General features: G+C 47.1%; 1 protein-coding gene across 1 annotated transcript in view; it reads right to left on the bottom strand.

The window, feature by feature from the left end:
- The window catches only part of adamtsl3 (ADAMTS-like 3), a gene marked incomplete in the record, with an annotated part of 199,610 nt that overhangs the window by 21,251 nt on the left and 157,576 nt on the right, over positions 1-20,783 (bottom strand). The window contains 5 exon segments of the mRNA XM_014334109.2: positions 7,121-7,274; positions 8,822-9,001; positions 9,090-9,300; positions 18,020-18,149; positions 18,229-18,512. Coding sequence (XP_014189595.1) covers positions 7,121-7,274; positions 8,822-9,001; positions 9,090-9,300; positions 18,020-18,149; positions 18,229-18,512 — 959 coding nt within the window.

The raw sequence follows: 20,783 nt of genomic DNA, 5'->3' as shown, positions 1-20,783 counted from the left end.
TTTCAGGGCTCCTGGTCTTCCTCAGGTGTCTGAACATCATCTGATTTAAAGAAGCGGTAACAAGGCAACAAGAGTGGGCGACTTATCCAATGAAACCACTGACTGTATGTAAAACAGACACAGTGCAGTCAGCCGCTGGGTTTGTGACGCTGTATTTCAGCGGCTGCTGTTTGCTTGGAGCCTAACCTGATCGTGTTTGGATGTGGTGGTGGAGTGCTAAGTGAGAAACAGGTGCTGCAAATGAAATGCACTTAATCAGCTGATCATCAGCGGTGCGAGTGTCTCTGTAAAGAGCAGTTCTGACACTTTGCTGGTCTGCAGGTGTGTTAACACAACGCCAAGGAGCACAGACGCCAGCAGAGTTCTTAGACAATCAAACTTCACAATCACTTTGAGTTTCTACTGAATAAATAATGACATACATTAAGGTGTCATGTGTAATTCATCTCAGGTTATATTTTTCTGAGGACTAGAAGAAGTAGAAGGAGGTCCACCTGACAGCCACCTGCCCCTCCCATTGGCTCCTCTGCAACGAGGCGCCAGCTGTTCGCTCACAGCTTTGAGTGTTTGAGTGAGAAGCGCGAACACAAGTCCATTAGTTCAAGAGGCAGGATGTGCTCATGTCTTTGTTGGTAGATGAGAGCATTTTGAAGATGTTTGCTGCTCAGCATCCTGACTCATTCTCCGCTGCTGAACTTAGGAGTGGGAGGAGTCAGAAGTCACACCTCATGTTATGTCTAGGACACCCTTGACACGCCCCCTCGGCTGGGGGCGTAACAGGACGTCTCCAACATGAACATCATGTTGTTTTCAGCAAGACTTGAAACTAAAGACAGAAAGACGCATCTGCTGCGTCTGCATCTGCTGCGTCTGCATCTGCTGCGTCTGCATCTGCTGCGTCTGCATCTGCATGTGAAAAGTGATGTTGAAGCCTCAGTAAACAGCGACAGCCCGCCTCGGCTGGTTCATGGGGAGCTGGTAGCTTCCTTTATCTAACACCGGCGATATGTACATATGTAGTGAAGCTATTGTTGTGACTCTGACATTAATGAGTCACTCACTGAGTTTAAACTTTACTTTAACAGCTGAGTAACACTGCGCGTTACTGCGTCCTTTCAGAGGTCTTACCCAGAACCTCCGCAGTCATCTCAGTGACCCACGGTGATGAGGTATGTGTTTAGGCTCAGAGGCCCTCTGTGTTTATTTGAATTCCCGACTGTACTTGACTTAACATCGAGCAGGACGGCTAAGTGGATTCCTCAGAGCTTGCGGGGGACGCGGGTCAGGCCGCGTGACACCTCTGCGTCAGCTAAAAGCAGAGTACGTCCTAACAAGTACGAGCAGTTTGTGAGTGATGATGGTTATAAACCACGCTGATCGATGGTCATACTCAGGGCATGAGAAAATGCAAACAACACCTCCCTCTGAAAGGGACCCGGCTTTTTGCTTTACACCATTAACTCAAATAAAAGCTGTGAGCTGACGGCACAGACGCCGATACAATGAGCACGAGCAGTGAAACAGAAGAGGACATTCTGACTTTCATATTCGGTCATGCTGAGCAGGGCAGGACTCTGAAACAGTGGGCCGAGCGGCCGTGCACAGATCTACAACTGAGCGCTGAGACCGGATTCATCACATTATGTCTGCTTTGGATTTGTGACCTCAGGAAAGTCTTTTCTTTCTTTGTAGTAAAAACAACTTGGCTGCACTGAGTCCTCAGACTAGAGCACGAGTTAGCGTTTAGCACTTCCTGTTCTCATGTCCTGAAGTTCTTGGTTGTTTTTAGACAAGTGAAATATGTTCTGTGATTAAAAGAAGATCCAATCAGACCATCAGTAAAAGCCCCACTAAAGGTTTTATATGTCCCAACAGGGGTGTGTCTAAAGCAGGGCAAGGGGTGACACCCTCCCCTGAAAATATGGAGCCCCTCCATTAACACCTGTGGACTAGAGTGCTTTTTATTCTACATGTCCAACGCTGCTGGAGGAGAGCAGCAAGAGACAGAGGTGAGGTTTACAAGATGGTAGTGAGGATTGCTGTGCTGGATGGTTGGAGACGTGTCGCTGAGGAAAAGACAGGCTGAGCTGAAGATGTTCAGATGTTGATCGGGAGGGAGACAGGAAATGAGTCCATCAGAGGGACAGCTCAGAGTGGGACAGGAGGAGGTGGAGGCAGATGATCCACTGTGTAAGTTTAGCCCGTGATCAAAGAGTGGGCCTGAACACATCAGCCATCTGGGTTAAAGAGTGAAAATTATAACGAAAAACAAAATGCATTTTAAAGTTTGGTCAAAGCCCAATGTGCAGCTCAGAGTTGGCAGCTGCAGATCTGCCAGGATGCAACGCTGTGCTGCAGCTCTGCTCAGCAGGACACTTTAAAAGGATTCGGGTTATTTGGCCTGTTTGCTGCAGGCGACGTCTGCAAAAACAAAACAGGTCCTGTGGAAGATATTTCTTTATGCTCAACACGGAGAAAATATTCAACTGATGAAAAAAACTGCATGCAGCCGCATTTCAATCTACACGAGGTAACTAGGTTATAAAATATAAATGTCATTCGATCCGTGTAAAGTTCAGTCGGTCGGGAAAAGACACTCGTCAGCCTTGATAACTTTTAGCCGAGCAAAATATCACAGATCCACACGGAGGTTACCGTCCAGCCAGCAGGCTGCACACATCGCTGCGACGAATCCTTCATTTTGTTGTTGTGCACACGCAGTACGTCTTCAAGTGTTTGTGAAGAAAGAGCCTCGATCACGTGCTTCATCTCTAACACTGAGCCCGGCCGTCGTCCTTTAAACTGGCTCCGCCTCTGTCGCCTGACCACGACGCCGCACCTCTGCCCTTAGTTCGGGGAGACACCAGCAGATTCAGACGCACCACGAGGACAGGAAGCCCGCCCTCGATTTCCAGCAGACGTTAGATGATACTGTAGTTGATGCTGTCAGGATGCTGCTGCTGCTCGCTTCACGCCCCAAATCAAAAATGGAGGATGCTGCGAAGCGGCTCGTGGTGCTGCGATGTCTCTGATACTGCCAGAAAGGTTTTTCATGACATCAGAAACCTGTCAAACATCTACAAACAGGATGATTACACGGCTTGTTTAACGGCTCTTTGCTAAAATGTCGTGGAGTTCATCACCTGACAGAGTCAGACTGTCTACACTTGACAGGACACAGACGACCTTTAACAGCTCGTGAAGGATTCTTTGGAGCGCTGGGTGCTTTTCTCCTGATCCGCCTCTGATGATCAAACAAACGATTAGTGAGACTGGCCTCCCGCTGATCCAGCGTAGCGCTGACAAATCCCCACCCCCGTCCTGTGTGACAGATATCACAGCTCGCAATGTTTCCAACTGCCGTCACTTTCTCTAACCATACGGTGACTGAACGTTTGTTACAGCTGCAGCGAGGCCGGCTGGACCAAAGTCTGCAGGATGGGAGCATTGACATGCAAATTCATTTGCAGTAGTTTCACAGCTGGCATCCCGGCTCTCTGCAGCACAAGCTTCCCTCCTCAGTGAGCTGCAGCGACCACGGCGGCAGCACCGGGTCTCAGCATGTCTCTCTCTGCTTTTCCTCCAATTCTTTCCATTCAATTATTAAACACATTGAAATTAATGAGAGGGGGAATTACGGCAGTTGCAACTTGCATGCTCCACGTTTTGAGGTTTCTGTCAGCAAACAGAGTTCAGAGTTGTTCCAAAACCATTTTTAGATCGTCCCGTTTGAGTTTGAGCTTCTTCTTCTCGGGTGGTGATTCAAGCAGGCGCACAAGTTCTGGGCAGAACTGCTCAACCGTCAGACGAGCACCTCTGAAGCAGCCGACGGCTGATTTGCACTAAAGCGTCGTTTCAGCACGGCGTGATCGCACGCAGGACGTGAACATCTGTGCCGGGCGACACACTGAGAGAAGATGCATGTCTGCACGATCACCATCACTGTCTGAGAGTTCAAACGGGACGCTGTCAGGTGTGAGTCTGCCCATAAAGTCACCTGCTTTGACTCGAACACATCTCCTCTGCATCGCGTCCACACAGCTGCTGCCGTTACATCGCTCGTGGTTCTTATCTTCTAAACTGACCTGAGGTCTGTGTGAAGGAGCCGTGTGTTTGGTTCCCTGCTCAGCTGCTTGCATCTCTCCTTTCTCATCCCTGACCAAAATAAAGAAAATAAACAACCTGAACAATATGAAGAACATTATCTGTCCGTGTGTTCCTACAGGCTGAAACGCAGGAATCATTCTCTACGAGAGGAAGACGTTTAACAGGCAGCTGTTACGTATTCTGTTGTTATTGATGGTGCTCCAGTTACAGTAAAAGCAATAAAAAACAGAGTGAAGGTCATATTCACTGAAACAAAATGTCACGTATTCACTAAATGTCCCACCCTCTAGTTTACATGGAAATATAATCTCTCCCTCCCTGCAGAGGAAAGTCAGAGAGCTCATTAGAGCAGCTCGTTTTCATAGTGCTGGGCTGTTTGTTCAGTTCTTCCCTAAAAACTCAGAAGAATATTATAAGCAACAATTCCACACACAAAAGGAAACATTCCCACACACAGTAGCAGGTTTTCCTGTCAGCACCCTGCGGCCAGTCTGAAAAAATGCAAAACGTCCGTCAGATCTAACAGAAGCAACGAGAGTCGGTTAAATCACCAACAAATCTCGCGGCACAGATGTGTGGGAGCTTTTTCTGTGGCCCTGCTCTCAGATGAGAGCGGCAGCAGTCTGTCTGGTCCTCTCATCAAGTTAAGAACATGTAGAGTTTAAGGCTTCTGAGGCGGGCGGTGCAAAAAGCTTTGGTGAGCGCCACGTCGTGCCAGTCTTATTCACCAGATCTACTGCAACTTCGTTCACGCCTGAGCAGATCCAGGAACAACGGCGAAGAAGAGAGATCTGAAAAGAGCAGAAGCTGTCCGTGCACACCTGAGAAGATGATCTCTAAAAGGAGGACGGCCATGTTTGAATCAGGTAAGGTTTATTTATATGAGCTGATTCTCAGAACTCCTTAAACATTTCATACATGACCTCATGTTTATATCGAGTCACCTCGAGCATCTGTCTGCTCTGAAGACACCGGGACTCTTCCACTGACCCGGCCTCGGCCTTCGTTCTGATTAGGCGGTAATATCCGAGGCGGCAGCTGGAAAAAACATTTCCTGAAACACACGTGGACTCTCAGGACTCACTGTGACATTTGCGAGGCATTAAGTCACGTGTTGTGCAGCGTGCGGGCGAGTCGAGTCGCGGAGGATTAGAAAAACAGATCAAACGGTGACTCTGATGTTGGACCAACACCGAGGCATTTATTTCACACAGACGTCAGCGAGCGGCGTCTCCTGCAGCTTGGCCGCAGTCATCACGTGAAGTCATCGGCACTCACTGAGCAGCTGCTGAACCCGATGCGTGATTTTCACATAGGCTTCCCACACAGCATACGTGCACGCATATGGCAAAGCACAGCACGCTGTGTTAGCGTGAAGATTGGCCAGTCCGAGTTCCCTTCAAGCATTCAGAGAGTAAACACGATGGCCTGATACACCGCACGGGGCCGGGGGTGTAAACACTGCTCAGAGGCCCGAGGGTGAGACTGTTTCACCAAGCTGTAATCTGCCATGTCCCAGCGACAGTCCTCCTCACAGAGCGTTTATATCACAATAAACAACATCCATCCACCCTTTTCTGTCCGGGTGGTGGAGGGGCTGGACACCATCCCAGCTGCCACATCAGGTTCTCACATCACCAGTTGACCTGTTTGGCTCTGATGCACACACGAGGACGACACGCAAACACCACGCAGAAAGCCTCTGGGCAGATGGTGGATTCAAACCCAGGACCTCGAGCTACCCACGGTCCTCATACATGAAAAACATATTCCACCTGACCCGTCACAATCAGCTGATTTATATTAAAGGAAGCACTGACAAATCTAACCTTCGTACTGAGATATCAGCATGCTTTCAGAGTTTCAGGCCCTGTACGTAGAGGGGGGTAAAATTCAGCATCATCTGTGGATACTGGAGATATTTTGATGTGGCAGAAATCACGGCAAGAAGCAAAGAAAAACACATCTACTGATCAGATGGATGGCGGTTCAATCCCTGACTCTGGTCAGATACCAAAGTGTCCTTCAGCAAGACACTGAGCCCAGAGTTGCTCCCGATGCGTTCACTGAGTGTTACACAGAAAGCACTTACACACTTAGACACAAACTCCTTCTGTGAAAGTCAGACACATGAACAGGTTGCTGGTGTACCTGAGGCTTCTGTTTAAGACTACCGTCACCCAGCCATCCTGTTACCCAGCTGCTCAGGTCAGTCTGCCGGGGGACAGCTAGCGGGGCCTACGCTACCACCGGCTACAGGGGCCTGGCTAGCTAAGGGTTTTTCAGTGGTGCGAATCCGAGTCTCCCATTCAGTGATGCTGGCCTCCAGAGCTGCAAATAGACTACATTTATAACAAGTATCATTACTGCTAAAGGAGGTCGAGGAGTAACTAAACACCTGACACAATGAGCAGGAGGGACAGGTGAAAAGGCCATGCTGCTAGCGAGCCGGCTAAGCTAAGCTAAGCTAAGCTAAGCTAAGCTAAGCTAAGCTAAGCTAAGCTAAGCTAAGCTAGCCGAACCCTGTCACTGTAAATTAGTGAGTGAACACACAGCGTGGGCTTCGGATGAAGCACCTGAAGATTAGACTATGAAATAAGAAGTTATCTGTAAGTTTTTAATTAAACTGACTACACAAAAACACAACTGTGTTGGAACAGGAACAGGAAGTGATACGCAGAGAGAGCGAACACCAAGTGACAGCGCCACCTAAAGGAGACCACCAAAAGAGCGGTTCCGCGCACTCTGTGTATGAATGGGTGAATGAGGTTTGTTGAGTGCTCATCTAGAGCAGTAAAGCGCCGTCTAATAACCAGTCTATGTGAATTAAAGTGACTGATGTAACTGGCGTATCACCTGCCTTTGCCCAAGTCAAAGCAGGTGAAACAGCCTGAACACGAGTGTGTGCATGTAATAAATGTGCATTAAATCAGGCATCAAACCCAGTGTCCCGCACAGATGGTCACAGGAAAAGTGTCTTTTCCACAGGACGGACGTGTTTGTGTGCTCTTACTGGGACAGGCCATCATGCGGCAGGTTCGTACGAGCGGCGGGGACGGTAAACCCGAGCACTGCTCCCTCGCCACCGTCACCTGACGGCCCGCCGCCGTCAGCTGGAGGCACAGCAGCTCCCGGCGCTGGATCCCCAAACCGCAGGACACGGAGCACTGCAGAGGAACGTTAGACACGTCAGAAAGGTTCATGACAGATCTGCAGGACCCCGGCTGGGTCACGCTGGCTGATTCTCCTGTCAGGTGTGGTTAAAGTGAGGGAAGAAGGAATTTATTCATTGGAATATTTGATATGCCCGGCACATTACTGTCCTATATTACTGTCCATAGATAGTTTAATGAAGGTGGTAACATATGCCCTGTAGAGAGAATAGACTCAGATTCTATTATTTTATTCCATTGAGCTGGCAGAATAGAGCTGGTTTGTGAGTGTAAGGCTAATGTTGGTCCTTCTCTGTTAACATTATATAACTTTAGGTTGTTGCACAGTGAGAAATGGTTCATGTTATAAAGTTACATTATGAGTTTTAGAAAGTTGGTACCAGGTGTGTGTTTTCCCCCCAGTAGGCGGGCGTCAGGTATACTGGTGTAGGAGCTTCAGTACATATCGAGCTCAGCACACCCACATCTGGCTCTAGTTACCCCAAACATCTGCAATCAGATGGTTTTCAGTGGCCCAGTCTACCTGTCAGTGTGTTAGCATAAATAAAGTGGGAGGATACAGCAAAACCTGAAATCATGAAAAAGTGACTGATTTGTTCCTGGACTCAGATTTGTACTTTTTTGGCAGAGAGCACTTCTTTGAAGCTGGTGCTGTTTTATTGGCCTGAAACAGTTTTGTCCCAGCTGTTATAGTTCATCTGGTTAAGCTATAGCAAACTGTTCACATGTCTGTTCCATTTATTCATTTTTAATGTGAATCGGTGTATTTATGTGTTTATAATTTGTTGCCTTTCTTGTTCTTTAAGTTCTTTCCTCCCGTTTATTTTCTTTCCGCTCGCTGTCTGAGTTTGATGTCTGCAGAACGGTTGCCTGCTTCTCTAACTGCAAAACAAATCTACCTGAGGGGCTGAACCTGAACCAGCCTGGCTCTTCAGCAGGAATGTGTTACCATGGCAACCACCAAAATTGATTTGTAAAAAAAAATCAAAACGTATTGACCATATTTTAACTCGAATCACTGAAATACCGAGGCAAGCAGCTTCAAGTTACTCGACTTCCTGCTATCACTGAGACACAGGAAGGCAGCTGTAGGTTTTCTCTAACAGCAAGCACAGGAAACAGGCAGGAATATAACGCTGACGTGCAAATTTCATGTACGGAGAAAAAGCTCAGGGTCCTTTTTTAGGATGACATCACTATATCAAGGTTTGCAAGCAAACAAGCAAAGGGTATTTTTCTTACCAGTACTCGTGAAGAAAAGACAAAGACCACATGTGATGGTTTCATGCTTAATGGTCTTGTCTCTCCAAAACAAGCTCCAGGCTGGGTTTGTGAGTACTAACCCTGCTCGCCTGCACAGACCTCTGGTTGGTCAGGCCTGCCTCTAAGCACGCTTCCTGCCCATCCACTGCACTCTGATTCCTGCTGAAGCTGTTTAATCTAACTCTAATTAAAGACACTGGCAGTACAATCCAGCTGCAGCTTAAATCAGACGTTGCACAATATGAAAAAACAATGACATTTCTGCACTGTGTGCTCACCTTTCCCCATTCTCCTCCTGCTGTGTAGGGCACACAGTCCATATTGCCACAGCCTCTGTTTGTAGCGGGCTTGGTTACCTGGCAGGCGTCGTCCCCCAGCCGCCTGTAGGCCCCCGTGGACAGGAGCTGCTTACAGTACACCTTCCGCACCTGAACACCATCACCACAGGTCTGGGAGCACTGGAGGGAGGAAGCAGAAGAAGAGCGAGGAGGTAGAAAGACAGGGCATTAATCACCCTCCGTACACACACGCTCAGAAAGTCCGTACCTGCTGCCAAGCCTCGGTCTCCCAGGCTGGAGGACAGTCCACCTGGTTGCAGGGCTGCAGGATGGCAGGTCGGAAATCCGTGCACGCGTCCTCTGAAATAGTCTGAATATCTTGCTGGTCGACGGACAAAAGACGCATGCAAAACACGCTCCTGGTCTGTATGCCGACACCGCAGGACGCAGAGCAGCCCGTCCACGCCGTCACCTCCCACCTGGCGAGAGAGACGGAGCTTCAGACAGCAAAAGAGGCGAGCTCAATCCTTGAAGCAACAGAATTAATCAAAGGATTAAAAGACGCCTCTGTGTCACCTTGTAAAAGTATGATCAAACACACTAGAATACTCAGGTACTGCAAATAAAGAGACGAGAGGCTTCAGGTATGTTGGCATCTCATGTGGGGGAGATGAAACACTCTCACTCTGTCCAGCATCATTTTTAGGTGCCGTTAATCACGATGCAGAGCCGTGCTGCGCGTCGGTTATGTAAAACATGTCTGATGTTGCATCAGCTGAGCACTCAAACAAAACTTCACAGATGTGTTGTGTTATGATGCATGCACCGCACGCATACAGCACGCTGCAGGTGAACAACAAGCTTGTTCCTCATAAATCTGCTCTGTGCAGTCAGAAGATCTGTAACTGCATGGACGGTGCTGAAGAGCCAATCAACAGCCAGACCAGAAACCTATGAGCCAATCATGTGGTTGCACTGATGCACAGGCTCACAGCAGTTTCAACTGTGTGGCGGGAGGCGTGACAGTCAGTGCTCAGGTGGGAGGAGCCAGAGGCTTTGGACTGAAGCCCCACCCGCCTCATTTTTAGTGTGTGAGGGGCAGCCAAACAAAATTGGCATAAAGGTAGGATGACTATGAAGGGGGAGGAGCTAAACCAAATTATACCAGACAGAGGATGAACTGAGGGGCTGCACTGAGGCCAGCATCAGATAAAGAAGGATTACTTTGAACTGTGAATCATGCAAAGCAAAGTCCATGAATCCAAATGTTGAGCCAGACATGAACAGAATATATCTGCTTGAATTTCTCACACAGAAACTTTCTTTAAAAGACTTTTATTCATCTGTGCCGTGACTAACTCCATTCACAGTTTGATGACCTCGGCTTTTCATGTGTCTTGCCAGACATTGCACTATTCGCCTCATTTTAACTTCAGACAGATCTCTCTCTCCACACGCTGCCCGAAAACTGTGATTCTCTTAATAAAGCTGAACGACCTCTTTAAGGAGGTTTCTCTATAATTAACAGGACCTGACAAACTAATTAAAACCCCATCTGACGCTGACAGCAGTTATCTCAGAAGATGTGAGAGTAACACAAGCAAAAACTAATTGAAATGTCGCATGCATAATGATGTGGAACGCAGTGTAAATGTATGCATTTTCTATAACTGTAATAACACATTTAAAAAAGTCGTCACACTGTTTTGTGTAGAGATAATGAGCTCAGTAACATCTGGGCTTTTGCTTGGTTGACCTGATGATTTATCAGTTTGTGTCTTTTTCAAGCTCTTCTGTGTGCTTTGGCGCAGCAGGAAGAGATTTAGTTTAGTGTTGAGTTTTGCTTTGCTTCTCTCATGTCGCTGCACTGATGACTCGATTGGGAAACCCTGAGGAACCGGAGCGGGTTTACACCCAGATCCCAGTTACCCACGAGCGTCAGTACTGAGCTCAGAAAGAGTGATACCTGTGTGACATGCTCCTGTGATCAGGTAACTTCTAAGATTCAGTTTTTCTCAACCACCAAATCCACACGTGTGGGGAAAGTGGAGTCAGCAACATGCCCACTGTGGGCCATCGGAGCAGCTTTGATCAGCAAGCATCACCTGAGTTGGGGAGAAGCCAAGTTGTACACTCCGCCGCAGGCATCCTGTCCTCAACATGGGACTAACAGCTATTAAGAGACTACGAGCGGCAAAGTTCCTTAAACACATCGTGACAACCAGCCTGAGACCAAGTCCTGTGCAAAACCACCAAACCATTAGACAAGCTGAACTGTCAGCTTGGAAAGGAAGCTCACCAAGAGTGAGCGACTGGTCAGGGGTTGTCAGTAAGCCAGATGGACAGCCCAGCCAGGTGAGGGACCAACCAGGGGAGGGCCCAACCAGGGGAGGGACCAACCAGGGGAGGGACCAACAAGGTGAGGGACCAACAAGGTGAGGGACCAACCAGGGGAGGGCCCAACCAGGGGAGGGCCCAACCAGGGGAGGGACCAACCAGGGGAGGGACCAACAAGGTGAGGGACCAACCAGGGGAGGGCCCAACAAGGTGAGGGACCAACAAGGTGAGGGACCAACCAGGGGAGGGCCCAACCAGGGGAGGGCCCAGCATTGTGGAGCCTGATTGGCATTTGTGTTCATTGGGCTTCCTGCTGCTTTCCTGGAGGATGAAGGAACTGATCCATTAACTTCCCCCCACGTCCACCTGACCTAAATCCAACAACACCTCTGGGATGTTATGTTTCCTCAGACCCGGAGCTCAGTGATGCTCCGGTCCAGATCTGGGAGGACACCATCTGTTGTCACATTAGGAGCATGCCCTGACATTATCAGGCTTATACACAAGCTCCCGGGGCCCTAAAAACTACTGAGTATCATTTTGAGCTGCTGCAATGACATATGAACAAATGTGACTCGCCTGCTGCATCATTTTTTCAGCCCTCTGTATTTTGATTATTCACATTCCCAGGTCCATATCAGTAAAGATATCCCGCATGATTGTTTTCACGTTGAGGACTCACGTGTTTTCAAAGTGTTCCTTTATTTTTTCATCACTGTATTTTTCACTTCACAGATAATGTTTTGAGCTGCTGGTCTCAGTTATTTGCTGCACAAAAACCCCAACAAGGACAAGGCTGCATAATCCACTCTCACTGTGTGGGATACAAGATTATTCCCAAATGTCCGACCTGACTGCTGACGGCGGTGGACCACAAACTACACACCGACCTCATACAGAGCGCAGGTGTCTTTATGGTGTTCTTTCAGTTCACAAGGTCAGAGAAACCACAGGGAGAGACACGAATCCCAGCTGAGGAGAATGATGTATAGCAGTCACATGCACAGGCTGAGTGGGAGAGAGTTATAGACACAGCAGAAGAGGGAATAGGGGAGGTTCTCCACCTCCCCGCGCTCTCGCTGCTGGACTCCCAAACTCAGGCAGCGGGCTACACCCCGGGAGTGAGGGGTATTACTCATGTTGTAGGGACCTAAATCTGTTCACACAATCATGTTATGAGCAGAAAAAGCAAGTCAGCAAAACATAAATCATCACATTTTAATGTGAAGACATATTTTAAGGTTAAGGTAAGTCTCCGAATGAATCTATGATGCACCGTCCTCTGAAATCGTGTGTGTGTGTGTGTGTGTGTGTGTGTGTGTGTGCGCGCGCCTGCACTCTGCAGCTGCTTCCTGTAAATGTCCATTAGAGGAGGAGGGAGAGATAAATCACTGCGTGTGAATCAGTTTGTAAGACTACTGGACGGGCAAACATCCATCCGGTGCCTGGAAATGTGCTGGAAACTTACAGCTCACACACCCACTCACGCTGCTGGCTGAATATCAGGAGCACATTACGCTTGTTGGGATTCAGAAAACGGGTCATAATCAGAATATGTAATCAAAGTGTAAAACTGAGAACAATGTGAAGCAGATTTGTGTGTTTGAGATGTGTTTTTGGCTTCATCCTCTCACTAATGTTACAACAAACACATGTGAAGGCTTCTAACTGATGGATATACAGGATATACTGTGAGGCCACTGTGTGCTCATCATTTCCTGTGCTTAATGGCACTTTGGCAGAGCTGGACTTTGCTTACTCCATGTGTAAGGCTGTTGAAAACAGTGCAGCGCAGGCTCAGGTTGGTGCTGCTGGTGTGATGATGTAGAGCAGCGGTCCCTAACCCCCGGGCCAAAGACCGGGCCGTGGGAGCTGAGGCTCGGTGTCAAATGTACAGTTTTCAGGGTTTTTATCCTTAACTCGGTTTCCCTGGGTCTTTCCCGTGTTGTAGCTGTGCGTCTTATTTTGAAAGAAATATTTACACGTTACCATAGCGACCAGAGAGCATTAAGGGGCAGAGAGGAGGGTGCATTTACATGTACACACAGGAATATGTATGTAAATACACACACGTTTGTGCTCAGACAAAACAAAAATAGAAAATACATAAAATAAAATAGTCTGACATGAAATTACAATGATTAAGTCTGAAATGGAGTAGGAAGAAGTATAACATGTGTATTGGTTCTATTGAATCCCACTGTTCATTGTTACCCCTGATTCCCGTCATCACTTACCCCACACAGCAAACAAGAATGAAGGACATGTATTAACATAGCTACAGTGATAGATAGCATAGTTACATAAACAATGGCTGATCAACTTTATCAGTTTCACATTCTTCCAAAAGCAGTTTTCGAAACATCTTTATGAGCCGACTAATGCTTGAACATTGCTGTAGGTCCACAGTTTTACCCCACAAACAGCAACACAAAAGGTTTTAACCTTTGTCCGAGTCTTCAGGTTTAATTTTCCCCTCAATTCATAGCCCCCTTCTCTGTCAAAAACATCCTCTGTTCATTTCCTGGTAACATATTGTATCTGGCTTTGTACATAATTTTTGCAGTTTTATACTTTACAAGATCCATAAACGTCAGAATTTTTAATTTCAAGAACGTAATGTTAGTGTGCTCTCTAAATCCTGCTTCAGTAATCATCCTGATTGCTTTTTTAATAATGGTTGAAGTGAAGTTTGGTGTGCATTTCCCAGATTTCCACACAGTAAATATGCCAAATATGGCAGTGTAAGTGTACAGTAAAGTACCTGGAGTGATTTGGAAGGCAAAAAATGTTTAGCTTGTATATGCTTCATGTGAGGTTTCCAGCAGATTTTGTCGTCTATTATCACACCGGGAAATTTTGGATGAGAAACTTACTTCAACATTATTTATCAACAATTTCGCTCCAGCATCTTTTTTACAGTTTCCAAACAACATAAATGTAGTTTTATTCAAATAAACTGAAAACTTGTTTCTGTCAAACCTTGTTTTCAGTTTAATCATTTCTTGTGTGACAAAAAAAGCCGCTGTGAATTCTCTCCAGCACAAACAATATTTGTACCATCTGCAAATAAAATAACCTGTAATATATCAGATGTTTTACATATATCATTGATGCACAGGATAAACAGCTTTGGCCCCAACACTGACCCCTGTGGAACTCCACAAACAATCTCCAGGCACTCTGATATTCACCAGGCTTCACAAATTGTTGCCTGTCTCTCAAATAACTCCTGACCCACTCTAGCACCACTCCTCTAATGTCACAATACTCCAGCTTATCAATAGTTCATGATTGTGTCAGAAGCTTTTTTTAGGTCAATGAAAACACCAACTGTCTTTGATCTGTATTATTGGTGATATTTTCAACTAGTTCCATTAAAGCCATGGATGTCTGAAACCACACCGACTGTCCATTATTATTTTGTGTTTATCTATAAATTTGTCAAGTCTATTAATGAAAACTTTTTCCAGTATTTTTGAAAATTGTGAAAGTGAATTTGTGTCTATCTCCCTTTTAAACTGTGGTATTACTTTAGCTGTTTTCATTTGTGTTGGGACTGCAGCAGTTTGTAGAGACAAATTGCAAATGTATGTTAAAGGTTTGGAGACGCCATTGATAACTTTCTTAACGATTTCCATATCAATGTCATCAAAGTCTGTAGACCTGTTTGTTTGTGATTTCCCAACAACATCAATGATTTCCTTTTCTTCTGAACAACATTGAATGAGGATTACGTTCAATGAGTTGATTTCAAGAGGAAGCTGCTAATAAAGTTACACAGTGAATTTGCGTTTATTATAAAGGCGAATCCACAGTTTTTGTCTTGGTCGCATCCTTTTATCTTGTTGTATTTATCTACAGCACCTTAAAGGCCGGTCTGTGACATTAAACCGGTCGGTGGCGCAGAAAGGTCGGGGGCCGCTGATGTAGAGGCTGAGCCTCCCTCAGCCGGTTATGATGCTTCAATAGATTCTCAGGAATATGAGAACAAAGACCTGCAAACATCCATCGTGACTGTCGACGGATGCTGAGGCAGCTCTGGCTCCTGCGTCACATGTTCGATGCTCTGTGGGAATTTACAGTAAAGCGCGACTGTGTGTGTTTAATATTCAACAGTAAATAACTGACGTGTCTTTGGGTTGATACAGCATGTGTGCGCCAACACACTGTGTTATGTAATTATGTTGCTCTGACATCAGCAGGAGCGTCCCTCGGTGCTCAGCAGCCACGCAGCCTGCCGGTGTTCCCGGACGCTTCACCGCAGCCCGGCCGTCTTATTGTGTTTATTCAGTAAACACGGCGATCACATCGGCCCGCAAACCCTCGCTGCACTCCCGGCTCTAATCCACGTCTTCATCTGAGCTTTCCTCTACTGAGCTTAAAACAAGAACGAGCTTCGGTTTCAAAGTAAGCGAGCATCATCTCACTCTCTGTTCTTCTGAAATCAGACCGTACGCAGAGCGCCCGGCGCCTCGTCCACAGGGTTGCGGTGGTGATTCAGAGACGGGCTGGCACAGCCTTATCTCCTCCGTCAGTCTAGACTGCTGACATCAGCGTTCCACCCTCTCTGCTTTCACATCTCATTAAGGCGCAGCGAAGAAAATCGAGCCAAATGTTGGAACGCACAAATACACAAATTTGTACCAAGTTTCATGCTTTGGAACGTTTTCCATGAAGCACGTGGAGTTAAAAACTCGCCCTCGTTCGTTTCAACACATCTGTGTGAAGCTGATCAGTCGCACCGACGGATCCATCCTGGTACAGGTCACAGAGGCTGCAGGTGCCTGGAGGTGGTTTATGGATCCAGCTGACAGACCACCTGAATGTGTTGTGACAGCCTTACACTGGGTTTTAAGGTTTTAAATGTGCAGTAGGCATTTGAGCTGTTTGACCTGAGACATCGTTTCCATCATCATCACAGGCTCTGAAAATGACTTTAAAGCCAGAGGTCTATGAGGAGGGCGCGGCGTCTTATCTGTCTGATCTACATGTTCAGATCCTGTCGCCTGTGTAAACATGACTGTCTGTGGCAGGAATCCAGCATCATCATCTGTTCAGGTTGGATAACTGGTGCAGTTAACGTATCTTCACTGAAACACGGTCACGTTTCGGCTAACGGAGGCTCTGCTGTTTATGTACCCGTCGCCATGGTGAATCCTCGTAGCGCAGCTCCACTGATGATGGCACACTTTCATGCACAGACACACAAAGTCGACTGGATGAGTTTCCTGTCGTTCCTGTCCCTGAACTGGGAGCTGATGCAGTGGGAGTTTGTTAAAGCAGCTTTCTGGAGACGTTCCCTGGATCCCAGCTTTGACTGAACCAGCCTCCGGACTTTATCAGCTCAATAAAAGCTTCATTGTTGTTGCTCCGCCTTCATTTTTGGAGCTTCTTTCAACATCACACCAGAATTAACTGATCGGAACAACAAAACTCGTCACTGTGATATTTCGAGGCAGAATGCAACAAACCACAAGTTTCACGTGAATCTGTATTTGAATGAAACAGGATAAAATACTGAAGTCGCTGCATTTTATATGAAGTCAGAGGTCAGTGTGGAGAAATATGACTGTAAACTGTTAGTGGAGGCTCGTGACCCTGTTAAAGATGGAGCCGAAGGAACCGCCCACCCTCACACATGAACACACACCCTTCACATGTACAGTAATGATTTAACTAACACCGATCAGTGTGTATGGTGTGTGTGTCTAATCCTACTGATGTCTGTGACCAGGCTCTTTACTGCAGAGTCAAATCTGTCTTTGGTTGTTGGAAAGCGCGTGGCTTCAATAATGCACACACTGTTTGTGGAAGTCATAAAATTGAAATCAGAAAGGTTTTCCAGAAACTCTTCTCTGTGAGCCAATAGGAGCCCAGCAGGTGATGTGAGCCTGCATTGGATATTCTGCTCAAAGGCTGACCGGCAGCCAAGCGCACAAATTACAGAGGACAGAAAATTCAGCTGTAAACACTCCAGCGCGTCGCAGAGGCCAAGGCTGTGGTTATTTCTGCTCGAGAGCGTCTGCTGGTGAAAAGAGACACTGGCTCCTCTGATTATTCATCTCCATCAAACGTCGACATCTAGCAGCTCGAGAGCTTAAAGACAGAACTGCATCTTATGGTTTTGATGTGAGCAACACTCGCTGTTCACATGATGACATCTGTGAAAAAAAAGGTTTTCTTGCCATTTTCCTGAAGATACTTTTTATAAGGGACAGAGTATCCTACATAAACTGCCATCCCTGCTGAACCTTTGCCCACGTATGCAGAGCAGAGCTGACAGATGAAGCAAACACACGGAAATCCCCCAAAGCTGCAGTTCCACTAATGTCCAGCAGAGGGTGTTTACAGCCTGATGCACATAGTGTTTGGTCTCTATACACAAGGCTGCACATAAGTGGTCTGCAGGTGCACACTCAACATCTTTAAGAGTTCTAAACAAATGTCTGTCCTCCTCCAGAAAATCTTATGTACACAAACGCGCGTTGCAACGTCTTATCTGGTGCGCGTCTTTTATTTTGACAGCGAATGTGCACCTGCAGAGCACTTATGTGCAGCCCTGTCTATAGACAGTGTCCCCCTTCGTAACACCTGTATAGGGGGGAGAATGTTTTTGTAACACAGCTGTTTTGTATTAAGGCTTAATGTTTGCATTATTAGGGGCGTGGCCTGACACAGGCAGCTGTAGCTGCTAGTACAGCTATTAAAAAGCAACCCCGCCCTTCTTCCTTGACAGAAGAAACACTAATATTCATGCTTGTGATGCACAAATGCTTCAGCTTTCAGCCCCATCGCTGCATTCTGCTCATGCAGACTGTGAGCTTTCTCCGTGTCTTCGGTGACCTTGCGGTCTCTTACCTTGGGGGGCACGGCTCAGGGTTACAGATGCGGATCATTACCGACGGCCTGCTGGATGGATCGCACAGAGCGTCGTCCACCTCCTCATCTTGCTTCCTGTTCACACACCTCACCACTGCTATCTGCTTGCCTGGGCAGAGGAAATACAGAAAAATGTTTAGAAGAAGCATCAGCATTTCAGCTGCGAGCATCCGATCGGCAAACCTCACCGGCAGCACACGTGGCCGAGCAGGCAGTGAAGCCTCTGAAGTCCCAGCTGTGCAGGTCGTCAGCCTGGAACAAAGGAGCACCGTGGTCTCGGACTGCGGTGGCTCTGGTACACGGCCCGTGGTTGCAGGGCCTCTCCAGCTGGGGCCTGTCCCCGCCACACTCCTCCTCTGGAAGGTCCACCTCCGTCTTGGTGAAAGTGAGCAGCACCTGACATTTCACCTCACGAGTTTGCCTGCCAGGGCCGCAGGTGGTGCTGCAGGGGGACCAGGGCCCGGGTATGAATCTGCACAGGACGAGAGCAAAAGTCTCCAATAAGTCCTTCGGTGGTGACGTCACGTGGTCACTTCAATGTCTGCAAAGCTCATTTCCAAACTTTTTTTTGTTACGAGCTTAGCTTTATTTATTCATTTAACATTTTTAGAGTGTGATGAATATTTTATTTGCACCAAAGACATCACAGTTAACTAAAGATAAACGTCTTTGGCTTGAATGGACGTTTGCTGGGTGACCACTTACATGTGTGACTGCTATAATCATGCTTACATATGTGTGTTGAGACAAATGTGCTCATCATCCTGATATTTCTGGTCACTCTCAACATTTTTAAGCAAAAATAGAAGATAAATTAAATTAGCACACCCACTCTAAACCCACCTTTAAAACCTGAATAACTGATTTGCCAGACGTCCACAGATTGTTTTTCAGGATTGTTTTGTCTGCGTATTTGTACATATTTCAAATATAAAAGTGTGTTTTCACCATTCCTACACGACAACATGTACGTGTTGTTTCCGTGTCATTGCGTGTTGTATGGTGAGATCATTCGCTTGAGCCTCTCGACTGTAGGCCGTGACATCACCGTGACATCACCCACTGGAGAGTGGAGCCTCGGGCGGAGCATTTACATCGTTGCCAGCAAACGGGACGTGATGAGCGAGGACGCCGCTCACTCATTGGCTAACAACATGCGGTTGACATGCTGTTTTCCAGAGGGGGCGCCCCCTGCTGGCCACTACAGATAATGCAGGTTTGAGGTACTTGGAGGAAAAGCAGCAGTAAAGGGAGCTTGTTGCTGGGCGGGAACTTTGGGCCAATAAAGAAATGGAAAATTCCCGAGAGGATATGTTTCTGATAAATTCAACATTAAGTTTTACGTTTCTATAACTGTGACTCAGCTGTGATATGAAGGTTGTGGTATCGTAGCTTCCATATCGAATCCATGAATATCGTGTTGAGTTTCTTTTTTGAATTTCACATTGTCCAACCTCCAAAGATTCATCAATAACGCCTGTCGAAGTGAACGATAGTCACAGATCCCAGAGCGAAGCCTGAGTTTGAAAATCATTTGCAGGAAAAATAAAGCATTGGAAGTGATTCCCCTTTTTTCACTCTGCAGTCATTTATGGAATCAAGTGAACGTGTAAAACCGGCACACACAACTCTGTCTATGCGCAGCAGATAATATGATGGACAAACACACCGTCGTGCTGAGGAAACAGCCAACGCCGCTGCTGCCTGGCAGTAAAGCGAAGAATAATAACTGGAGCTGCTGACTGACAGATGCACAGCAGCAAATGTGCGACCGTGAGCTTGTTAAGACAAATAAGCAGAGAGATACGTTCCCTGGAGGTCAGACTCTCAGCTCCCTGGAGGGGAGGTGGCATATATTTAGACAGAGTTCTGTGACTGGGAGGTCGGTTAGAGCTCAGTCACCGTCTGACAGGTGAGACGGAAACGTGCAGAAATAAGGAGGGAAAATGCCGAATATAGCTGCGACCAGGCTGGATTGATAAAACCACGCCTCGTCTGCATCAACAGATCCACCGCACCGAGGCGTGACTGCAGGACTTCTGGGTAATCCTCTGACGTCTGTGGTGCGTCCCACAATTGATTTACAGGTCTGGGAGTTCATTATCTGTAATGCTAATGCTAACTAGCTTATGAAGCTGCATCCACAGACACAGTCCTGCTATTTCACCCAAGCTGGAGCTCAGACTTCCTGGACAATCTGTTAGTGCGGCTAACCTCACAGCAGCCATATAATGATCCCAAAACGGCTCCAACAGCACAAACAGTCCAGATGTGCAGCTCAGGTGAAGCCTGTGTCACCATCCACCTGTCAGTCACAGAGGCCACGCCCCTAATAATGCAAGGGTGTGGTCATGTTTATATCTATGCTGCTGTCGGATGTGCTGTGCTCAGGTGGAATGGATAAATGCAAAGAGACCCGATGAGCATCGCAGTCGGTGTTAACAGTACGTGTTTCTCCCCTTTAATATGCTTTTTGCAGCACGCGGTGTAATTACCACGTTTCCAGTATGAGCCTCGCATGCTCACCAAATTAACGCGGCTCAGATAAGATTAGCTTGGCTGCGTGTGAAGACGATTTGTTGGCGCCCGCTGAGGGCGCGTGCACGGGAGGTGTTTCAAGAGCGTGTTTGCAAAGTCTTTGATGAGCAAATGTGTGTCTGCCAAGTGTTTGAGGTGTGTGTGAGCTCAGAAAGCTGATGGATCCCAGGGAGGCTATCAGACTGACCAGACCCTGAGCAGCAGG

The sequence above is a fragment of the Haplochromis burtoni genome, unplaced genomic scaffold (assembly GCF_018398535.1).
Source record: "Haplochromis burtoni strain Fernald_Lab_line unplaced genomic scaffold, NCSU_Asbu1 Contig_69, whole genome shotgun sequence".
NCBI lineage: Eukaryota > Metazoa > Chordata > Actinopteri > Cichliformes > Cichlidae > Haplochromis > Haplochromis burtoni.
Note: the sequence above shows the minus strand (reverse complement) of the source record. Positions and strands in the feature narration are given on the sequence as shown.